The sequence below is a fragment of the Pteropus medius genome, unplaced genomic scaffold (assembly GCF_902729225.1).
Source record: "Pteropus medius unplaced genomic scaffold, Ma_sr-lr_union100, whole genome shotgun sequence".
Lineage (NCBI taxonomy): Eukaryota > Metazoa > Chordata > Mammalia > Chiroptera > Pteropodidae > Pteropus > Pteropus medius.
The window spans coordinates 10,320,020-10,332,024 of NW_024354875.1; the positions used below are offsets into that span (position 1 = coordinate 10,320,020).

A 12,005-nucleotide genomic window follows, 5' to 3' on the forward strand; every position below is an offset into this window, starting at 1 on the left:
GGTCATATAAAGGCCCAAAAGGAATATCAAGTTTAACAGAGGACAGAAACAATATCAATACGACTGTACTACAGTCTAGTAAGAAAGGCATATATTTTCTCAAAATGTTACATGTTTTAACATAAGTATGACCATAGTGTAAATTCAAGTTTCAAGGATTACATAATGGTTAGGAACAGACTCTGGAGTGAAGCTGCTCACATTTCAATCCTGGCTCCTCCTTTTCTATCTCTGTTACCTTGGGAAAGTTTAACTAGCCATTCTGGCATACTATCTTACCTATAACATGGTGATAATAATAGTACCTATTGCATACAGTTTTAAAAGAATTGAATAAATTGGTAGTTGTCAAACACTTAGGGAAGTGCTTGGCTCATAAAAATGCTTCCTATATAATAATTTCATCTTTCCCCCTGACTGCATTATATGGGAAAGATAACATCTTTCATTATGTACACTTAATGGCTATTTTTGTTGATTCTGAGTTTCTATAATTTAATTTAATTAACTGTAGAAGAAGCAGGTTGTTTTTAATTTTTCTATGTCATAAGTTACTCAACAATGATCATTATCATGCTTTGAGATTTTGCACAGTAGTGATCACCTGGGTGGCAGAGTATGGATGAACCAGTAAAAATATTTCACTGACTGAAGCATCTGTGAGAGGCATGCTCATATCAATTGAGTTCTCATGAGATTACTACCAAATAACAAAGGAAAGATATGCTATCAGTTGCTGTTCTGTCAGCCGAATTTATTCTGAAGGAAAGTTATGCTTGGCTTGTACAGTGTTTCCAAAAAAACAATTTTATTGAGTTGCCAAAAAAAAAAAAATCAAAAATGTACTATAAAAAAACATTTCTGGCTTCTTCTGAAAAATAGTCTATTTCTGTTAAACTGATAGAATTGGTCGTAGTGGCTATGAAACGACACATGAACAGATTTCCTTTAGCATTTTTGTCATTCTTTCATAATTTCATGTTTTCCTGTTAAGTTCATGCTGTTAAAACATTTGTATAAAATATTATAAACCTTATATTCTAAAATTTTAAAGTATTCTATGAAAAATGGTTTGAACTCTCGCTAATCAAGATGGTGGAGTAGGAAAAAGCTGTGCTTGCATCCTTTCATGACCACATCAAAATTACAACTAAACTACAGATTAACCGTCATTGAGAATCATCTGAAGTCTAGCTAAACAGAAGTCCTACAACTAAGGACATTCAGAAGAAACCTCCTTGAGAAGGATAGGAGGGGCGGAGATGTGAGATAGGCTAGTCCCATTGCCGCTTGTGGCAGTTAAAAACCAAGGGACTGTCTCGACTGCAGAGGTTTCCCCCACAGGAGCGAGGGGTCCCAGCTGCACACTGGGCTCCTCAGCCTGGAATACTAGTGCCAGGAAGGTTGGTCTCCAACTTCTGTCTGGGAAAACCAGCAGAGATTGTGACCAAGTGAGGCGGAGGGCAGCGGGAGTCCCAGGAGTTCCTCGTAAAGGGCCTGCACATAAACTTAACTCACTGACAGACTCACTTACTCTGCGCTCCAGTGCTAGGGCAACAGCTTGAAAAGTACCAAGGACATACAGGGAGAGACTGAATCGTCTGGCTTTGAAGTGAGGCTTGGAGAAGCAGCTTTCTCCCAGACAGAAGTAGTGGCAGAATCCAGTTTCTCTGCTGAGCCTTCCTTCTTCCCAGTATGCAAACAAGTGGGTGCCTATCTGAGTCTCTTTCAATCTGGTTAACACTGGTTGCTCCGCCCTGATGATTTTTTGAGACCCCACCCCTTCCAATTTGTGGTCGCCCCCCAAGCCACTTCCAGTGGCTTTTCCACACAAATGGCCTATCTTGGCTCATGATGAGGACTTTCCTAAAATCTCTCAAAGGTTCACAAACCCCAAACAAGCAGCATTGGGCCTTGGAGTGTCCCATCCTTCTTGCTGAGCAGCCCTAAGCCTGGCACTAATGGCAGCTGGTCTTGGTTCTCTGCTTGGCTTCTTGAGGCATCTCCAAGCCAAGTGCAGATGGTGGCCATTGTGGACTGCTTAGTTGTTCATCTAAGGTGGCTCTGGACAGGACATAGGTTGCAGTTCAACTTGACCTGTGGCATAGCCCATCCTAGGAGATTCTGGGGCAGACATGCCCAGTGGCCAGCTTCAGACTGAACAGGAGAACCACCTGGCCACCTCCAAGGATGACACACCCAAAGGTCAAACTGGTCAGTCACCAGAGCCCCAGTAAAGTGAATCTGGCTCTGTAGGTTCAGCCCCTGCACAACAGCTCCTCCACTGTAGTTATGGCCAGTCATTACAACCAAACAGGCTGAGGGTCAATCCCTCCCACTGATGTTCAAATAGCACCCAAGGCTCAAATACAACAGAAGGGCACATACAACCCACACAAGGGACATACCTGGAGTACTTGACTCAGATGAACAGGGAGACTACTACACCACTGGGCCTCACAGGAAGGAACATGTCCCAAATGAAAGAAAAGAACAAAGTTCCAGAAAAAGAACAAAATGGAGATAAGCAATCTGTCAGATGCAGAGTTCAAAACACTAGTTATACAGATGCTCAATAATCTCAGCGAGAACTTCAACGAAGAGATAAGAAACATAAAACTGGAGATAGAAAACATTAAAAAAGAACCAGTCAGAAGTGAAGAATATAATAACTGAAATAAAGAATACATTAGAAGGAATCGACAATAGATTGGATGAGGCAGAGGATTGAATTAGCAATTTAGAAGATAGCAGAAAACACCCAAGCAGATCAGCAAATAGAAGAAGAATCTCCACCATTACCAAAAGGGAGAGTTTATGGAGCCTCTGGAACAACATCAAGCATATCAACATTTGCATCATGGGCGTACCAGAAAGAGAAGATAGAGCAAGAAATAGAAAAAATATTTGAGGAAATAATGATGGAAAACTTCTCTAATCTGGTGAAAGAAATAGACATACTATCTTAGGAGGTACAGAGGGTCCCAAACAAGGTGAACCCAAGGAAGCCCACATCAAGATACATCATAATTAAACTGCCAAAGGTTAAAGACAGAGAGAAAATCTTAAAAACAGCAAGAGAAAAGCACTTAGTTACCTTCAAGGGATCTCCCATAAGACCATCAGCTGATTTCTCAACAGAAACTTTGTAAGCCAGAGGGATTGGCATGAAATATTCAAAGTGATGAAAAGCAAGAACCTACAACTAAGATTACCCAGCAAAGCTATCATTTAGAATCAAAGGACAGATAAAGAGCTTCTCAGACAAGAAAAACTGGAAAAGTTCATCACTACCAAACCATTATTGCAAGATATTATAAAGGGACTTCTTTAAGAAGAAGGAAAAAAAAAGATTAAAAATGTGACCAATAAAATGACAGTAACTACATATCTATGAATAATCACTTTAAAAGTAAATGGAGTATTTGCTCTAATCAAAAACACAGGATGGCTGAATGGATATGAAATCAAGAACTTTACATATGCTGCCTATAAGAGACTCACTTCAGATCGAAAGACACACACAGACTGAAATTAAAGGGATGGAAAAAGATACTTTATGAAAATTAAAACAAACGATCAAAAAATCTGGGGTAGCAATATTTATATCAGACAAAATAGATTTTAAGACAAAGGCTATATCAAGAGACAAAGAACCCAGTAACTCCGCTTCTGGATATTTATCCGAAGAAACCCAAAGCACTACTTCAAAGGGACATATACATCCACATGTTCATTGTATCATTATTACAATTGCTGAGATATAAAATCAACCTGGGTGTTCATCAATGGATGAATGGATAAAGAAAGGGTGGTACATATATGCAATGGAATATTACTCAGCCATAAAAATGAATGAAATCTTACCATCTGCAACATGAATGGACCTAGAGGATATTGTGCTGAGTGGAGTAAGTCAGAGAAAGAAGAACAAATGCCATATGATTTCATTTATTGTAGTATATAAATAACAAAATAAACAAAAATGACAAACTCAGATACAGAGAACATTTTAATGGTTGCCAGTTGCAAGGGGTTAGAGGGGGTGGGTGAAAAAGGGGAAGTGATTAAGAAGCACAAATTAGTAGTTACAAAATAGTCATGGGGATGTAAAATATAGCATAAGGAATATAGCCAACGATATTTTAATGGCTATGCATGGTGTCAGGTGGGTACTAGATTTATCAGGGTGATCACTTTGTAAGTTATATAAATGTCTAATCAGTATGTTATACACCTGAAACTAATATAATATTGTATGTCAACTGTAATTGAAAAATAAGACATATTAAAAAAAGAAAAATTGAGAAAAGTACTGAATTTATCTATAAACAAACCTAGAGTAGCTCAAAGCATATGAAAATATTTTGAATCTGAAATATGGCATCACTTTCTTTAAAAAAAGTAAAGAAATTTCCCAAACTGGAAAATTTTTGTTTAATATTTGTAGTTATGCAAATTTAAAATTATATAAGTATGATTCATTTGAACCTAATAAAAATATGAGGAGGCAGGTATAGATGATAGTCCCATTAATTGATTATTATGAATTAAAGAAATAAAAACAGCTTTTACTTAACACCCACATTGTACTGTGTAAAAGGGAGCATATGCTATAATCTAGTTGGTCTAAATTAAATTTATTAAATACAAATAAACATATACTTATTGCATAGTCTTAAAAGTCTGTAATATGAACTTCTAAAAGACAGTTAGCACTTAAAATATTAAATTTGTTTCTTCCTTTTTTCAGCTTTACTGAGATATAATTGACAACACTATAAGTTTAAGGTGTATAATGTGATGATTTCATATATGTACGTATTGTAAAATGATTACCACATCAAGGTTAGTTAACACATCTGTTACCTCTACCTCACTTGGTTACCTCTGTGTGTGTGTGTGTGTGTGTGTGTGTATCTGTGTGATGTGAACATTTATAATCTACTCTCTTAGCAACTTGCAAGTATACAGTACAGTGTCAACTATTTTCACCATGCTATACGTTTGACCTCCAGAACTTACCTATCTTATAACTGAAAGTTTGTACTCTAATCAACATCTTCCCATTTGTCCAGCCCCTGGTAGCTGCTCTATGAGTTCAACTTTTTTAGATTCCACATATAAGTGAGATGATACAGTATTTGTCTTTCCCTATCTGACTTACTTCACTTAGCCTAACAAGCTCAAGGTTTACCCATGTCACATATGGCAAGAATTCCCTCTTTTTTTTTAATGACTGAATACTTTTCCACTGTGTTTGTGCATAGATATCACGTTAGTTTTATCCATTCATCCACCGACAGACACTTAGGTTGTTTCCATGTGTTGGCTATTGTAAATAACGCTATAGAGAACACATGAGGTTTCAGATATCTGTTTGAAACTGAAAAAAAAAAAAAAGGCTCTATATTATAAATACGCATAGCTGCTAATTGAATAAACTCATTTTTTCCTGACATGCATCACCAATGTTGTATGCTTTTTATTCTTATTTCATTTTTGTTTACAGAAAACTGGGCACAAACCAGAAACTGTGGATTTGTGTGGAGCACATATTGAATGGACAAAGGAAAAATCAAGCAGAAAGAATGTCTTTCAAGTAAGACTGTTCAATTTATTTTTATTCCTTCTAAATCTGAGGTCTTTTGGATAAAAATAAGACTACCTTGTTGTGATATTTTCATGTGCATTTTCAGATGCAACTAGTTGTGGGAAAGTCATGGCGAAAAACTGACCTCTCTTTTTTGTTGAATTTTGGGTGGTTTTGTTGTTTTCCCCTCATGACTGGTTGGTATCTAAACACAAAATATATGTTGTGTGTTGATTAATTTTACACCAGAAGTCATTGAATTTGCAATGTATTTGCTAGTTGTTTGGGGTTCAAACCTAGAATGTTTGACTTAAATAGATTTAATGTAGAATTTTCAGACGTACATAAAGTAAGATACACTAATTATGAAAAACTGTTTGCATTCATTGCCATTCCTGCCTCCTAGTCATAAATTATGTTAACCAGTGTGATTTTGGGGAATGTAGAGAGGTGACCAGCTATAAAAATTAGACCTTTTCATATTACATAATTTAATTTTTTTGGAAAAATATAACTGTGATTAATAATTTCAATTATGTTTCATTGAATGGAAAGAACCAGATGAAATCCTTGAAAAAAAAAGAAATAGGAAAACTTAATATTTCACAGATGACGTTACTAAAATCTCTTTGGCAATTAATAACTTTAGATTATGGAGGTTGATGTTTTTCTATAGTCATATGAGATTTAATTCACTTTTATATTTCCAAAGTAACCAATAACTTTATAGGTATATTTTATGATTTATATCATTTAGTATCCAAGGAACTAGATTATTAAAATTAATATATTAAGCCATCTAAGACCATTTTGACCCTTGAAGACAAGTCAGCTCTATTCTTAAATGCATCACTGAAATTAATATATTGTATCTCCTAGAAGTATAAGTTGGTGAGAAAGTCTAGCTGAGGTCCCTGGCGAGAACAAAAAGTGGTTTCTAGTTTGTTTTGCATCTTCTAGAAGCTATTTCAGGTTTATCTAAATAATTTGGACCCATGTTAATTAAAAAAAAAAATTTCAACATATTCTGGAATAAATTATTTTGGGAGGTTCTAACATCATTCTATTTAGATATTCATTTTTTGACATATTAATGGTTTTTTACTAAAAAAGAAAGAAAACTAAACAGACTTGCCTAGAAATCAAAAGATTAAAGCCAAAAGTGATTAGAATGTGAATGTGAATTTACAGGATCAAGATGGAAAAATAAATTTTTTCTAAAGTGAAGAATTGTAGATCAGTGATATGTCCTGTCTTCCAATTTCTTACTCTTTTTATTAGTCTGCTCTCAGTAACAAAATTTAGAGGCTGTAATCGTAGTCTCTATGACAACCTACATAATCAGTATGAGACGTTTTGAACTGGATTGGGTGAATTAAGTGGTTTAGTTTTATTATGTATTGTGAGTTTAGCATCCTAATCACCAATGTTATAAAATAAAGACATGAAAATTTGGCATCAATATAATTCTTAGACAATGGAAACATTTAGAGTTGGTCCAAGGCAGCCTTTTTCAGTTCTTTTTGTTAACCTTATGAAGAGTTAAATTAGATTACAAAAGAAGATGATAGTCAAGTATGTGTGATATATATAGGGCCTCAAATATTAAAAATATTTATGTATAATTTTACATAGCTATAAACATAATAAACATAGATATATCTTTGAACCGCCTATACTGATGATACATATCAGCCTAACATTTTCTGAATATGGCTAAGCACCTCTCATTATATTTTTTTTACTTGTTTTTTATATTTCTGAATATAGGTGCTTCCAAATATATTAAAAACTATTTTCACTTTTAGTAGCTTTGTAGAGGTGACATTCTTGCCAGCTAGTTTTGTTTGTAAGGTACCCGAATAGCTCACGGGACCTCAGTGTTCTTATATTCAGTTTATATAATTTTTAGTATTGTACTTTTTAGTTTAGAGAAACAACAGGTTATTATGAGGATGTTGTGAAGAAAGCTAAAGAAAGATTCAGATTTCATTTCCTGCTTCATTCTTTTTGGGGTGAATCACGTGATTTTCACATCATGCTGAAATCTTTTTATCACCTAAACACATGAGCTTAGGTGAAATTTACTAATATGTATCCACAGATACAAACTATGAGAGTGAGCCTTTTGAGAGGAACCATATAAATAGCTTTTATAGTTATGTTAACAAGAAGGCGTTGGGAAAGATTGACCAGAGAACTGAATCTAGATGACTTGCATCAATATTTGATTAGATACTTTAGCTGATCTAACTCTCAAATGATCAGAATAAACATGATTATATCTCAAAAACTTGGTAGTAAGACATTGTTCGGTGTTTGAATGTGTGCGTGCAAGGGTTTCATTACCTACAGAATAATGAAGTGTTTCTTCCTGACTGAAAAAGACCATCATAGCTTCAGCTGATAAGCTATAGCAGAAATAGCTTTAGAATGCCAAGTTTGAATTAGGCTTGGTGTTCAATCTCAGTCTATGAATTATAGATTACAGATATCAAATGGCTATTGAGATTTTTGGTTCAAGAAAAATCAAAGAAAAGCAAAATTGGAAATAATTTAGAATTCGAAATCTGTTTTTTAAAAGTTGATGGATTAGCAATTATATGCTACATAATTGCAGTGTTTGTAGAGAAGTCAAATTTAAAATGAATATGAAAACAAACAAAATATTACGTGCTTGAGATAATATTTGAAAGACTCAGAAGCACACATTTGTGACAAAAAGAAAAGGAAAGATTTCTTTTGGTTTGTACTTTTATATAGTTATTCATTTTCTTTTTGTATTAAAAGTCACATTTCCTTCATAGTCAAAGTTTTATTTAACTCTTGATGTCGATTCAATCTTATTTGATTGGTACATGGTAACATACCAGTGACAACGTTAGTTAAGCATTAAGGCTTGGTACTCAACTCTCAGTAAATCACAGTGATGGTCATTGTCTGAGTAAGTAATAACAGGACAGTCTTTGGCCTAATTTGTACTTCTAATAATAAATTATATATTTTTAAAAAATCATCAGCAACTTTTATAATAAGTTAAATATAGACAAATGATACTATGTTTTTAAAAAGTATAAATGTATAAAAATATGCGTATATAATGTATATGTGTCTGTGTATATACCCACTCCTAAGCTTGACCTTAGAATATAGGGTGATCGTTGCCACACATACACACAAACACAGAAAGACACTTTGTATTTATTAAAGGTCATACAAATTCGAAGTTAAATTAGTAAATGTTCACTGCTGTGAACTTTTATTTAATTCTGCATTTAGCATAATTGTCGAGGACCATCACAAGTTTGATGTAGCTTGAGAAAGCATTTAACAAGCAAGTGATTTGTAATGAGCTGTGGTACGAGTTTTCTTAGTTAACTTAAGAGCAACACTAGGTTTTCATCAGGGAAAGAGTGCATAAAAAGATTTATGTTCAAATCACATGTTTTAAACATTTCTGCTAAGTGCTAGTTTGCTCTTCGGTGTTTAGCCTGAAATTTAAAGCACTAAGGATTAAAAGGATTACAACATAATCTTAAATAATCCTAAATGTCATTTACAGAGAGATAGTTGTAATAACTAAATAAAACCATGTTAAAGGTTGGCAGTATTGTCAGGCAGCCTCTGTAACACAAGCACTGCTTCTGTCCCTTCTTCCTTTTCCTCGAAGATAACATTAGTCATTTACGAAGCTTTGCAATAGGGTGTTCAACTGAGAAAATGGCTGCAAAGTAATTTAAAACAATCAGTAATTTTTTAACTTTTAATATCTTCTGCTTCAAAGTTGAAGGAAAATTTTTACTAATGTTTTCTTCCTTCCTTTGAACACAAGGCTCTCTGAGTAAAATATTTTTGAAAGTCGGGGGAAAGGGAGTTCATGACACGACTATGGAATAGATAGATGATACATCTATAAAATATTCCTGTTCTCCAAGGAGCGGCCTGCCCCCTTATTATATATACGATGGTCCCAAGCACTGTAATTAATTCCATACCATTTAATTTAGCACTTAAATATTCTTTAGTGCTGTCATGTAAATTAGTTTTTGTCTCCCCAAAGAAAATACAAAGACAGAGACTATATTCCATACTGCTTTATATGTATTAAACCAGAGGACCAGATACCTTTTAACTAATTCTGTGGTTACTGCTAAGGCTAGAGTTGCATTTTTTTAGTAAAAAAAATTACTGTCATAAAGCATTTTAGGAATTTGTTTCCATAATATAGGCTCTGTACTCCAAGATGATTTCCAGAGTATCAATCAGCTCTAATCACTTTGGTAAATAGGGAGTAAAGAATAAGAAAAATATGGTTTCCTTGGTTCTTTTCATTACAACATATAAGATAGTAAGTAGATGATTACTCATTTAAAATAATTAAATAATTTTTACTCTAAAGGTTTATCTTTTTTCAGATCCAGACCGTGAGTAGGCCTCATTTTTTTCTGAGTTTTCTTTAAAATAACATTTTTTAAAAAAATGTACCCATGAACACGCAGTGGGTTCATATATCGATTACGTGCTTCGAGTAAAATGATTCTACTATGTATGCATTATGGCTGATTAGCACTATATCTATTGCCTGCTTGAAAGGCAGAAAAAATTAAATGACTCAAGAAGATGAAAGTCTATTCTCCTCCACCAGTACCAATTGATAACCTCAACAAAAATTGTAATCAAATTTCCTGGATTTGAGGTTCTTTTTTAATATTTAAAAATATCTCATGGGAACAGGTTCTGTCCCTAAAAGTAAAGCAAATCTCAGAATAGATTTATCATTACTTGCATTACTTTTCTGATTTTGGATGGAGTCTTCTGGCTATAATGTATATTAAACATATTCATGTAATATTTTCCATGGATATGCTCTACATTTAAACATAATTTGATTGCTCTTCCTGATCTGAATATGTCTTAGCTTAAAATGTTTAAGTACTGCTTACATTTATTAATGCGAAGATAATTTAATAACATCTTGGAAAATGTCATTTTAAGCCAAAAGGAAAACTACTGGTATTTTGCTTTTATCCATTTTCTTCAGCTAAAAGTGGTAGTTTAAATAAATTTGAGCTTTTACCAATTTTCTCTTTCATTTTTCAATGCTTATAGTTAGACTAAATGCAAAAGGATGATTCTTCACATTCATATATGCATTAGATTTCAAGTAAAGCTGGTTTTACTTCAGAGAATTACTCACAGTATCTTAAAAGGCATAGCATTAAAAATAAACCAGAGTAAGAGCAGCATTAATATCTAATACAGTTGTTTTTTGCTTTCTAGTTTGTCCCCAATCATTTTATCTACCGATTACTCATCCATCATTTAGAAGGTGCAGTAGAGAGAGCACAAGAGTCTGGGGACATGTGCTCCAGTTTTGGCTATACCACTTGTATCTTTATGTAGAACCCAGAGCAAAATTTCTCCTTCAACTTAGTTTTTCACAACAAGGAAATAACAGATAACAGTCCTTACCTTACCTACTCTCTACCTGTGCTGATGTTAAAATAAAGCAATCCCTTATTAAAAAGAACTCCAAAGGACTCATTTTAGTATAGCTACAACCCGGCATTATTATTCATCTACTAAAGCACATCATCCAACAACACTTTGAGAGAAATTTCAGTGTGGATTTGGAAGCATCTGAATAGGAGAGGTAGACATCTGTGAAATACAATCCAGGAATTCTGCTCCACGTCCATTCTGTGTACTGCCTTGTGAACTTAATCAATAGATTAAGAGCTAATACACCATGGGAAAATCTTTTCATTTGTTGTTTAACTAAGAATATGTGTCCTTGAATCTTACTGAAATTATTTTTAATATTCTATTCTTATAAATAGTGTAGTTAATATAGAATCTAATCAATGTAAGTTAATTAATTGATGTCTAATCCCAGTTAATACTTTAAGAAAAGCATTTTGCCCTAAAAACCTTTAACAAGATATTGATAGCAACTTGCTAAGGGAACTTAGAGTCAAGTACAGCAACTATGCCCGAAAAATGAAAGTGAAACAACGGAACTCTTTTTATTCTCCTACTGAGATATCAGGATAATACTTTTTTTTTATTGAAGAGAAAGAAATATGATTATTTTTATGATTTTGGCTTCATTTTTTGCCAGTGGGATAGCACAGAAGAATTTTGATGAATGAAGTAATATAATTTTATAATTGAGGCTTTGACTTAGGAATATTAATGTCAAGGGTGCTTAAGATTTACTGCAAAGGAGAGAGCCTAGGGGTAGGAAATAAAATTGATTATAAGAATCTAAGGTGAGACCTACAGAGCATGTTAGCCTGACTGATGAAAGAAGAAGCAAAAACAAGTTGATGGCTAGAAAGTACACTCCTTAAGTGAAACATGTCTACTTTAGACCATGTTACTTGGGAGCACCACTGCCTTGTTGCTGGTT

General features: G+C 33.9%; 1 protein-coding gene across 1 annotated transcript in view; it reads left to right on the forward strand.

Annotated features, from left to right (window-relative positions):
- Nucleotides 1-12,005, forward strand: part of ARHGAP15 (Rho GTPase activating protein 15) — a 588,346-nt gene that overhangs the window by 112,354 nt on the left and 463,987 nt on the right. The window contains exon 6 of the mRNA XM_039855498.1: nt 5,513-5,602. Coding sequence (XP_039711432.1) covers nt 5,513-5,602 — 90 coding nt within the window. The remainder of the gene's footprint in view (nt 1-5,512; nt 5,603-12,005) is intronic.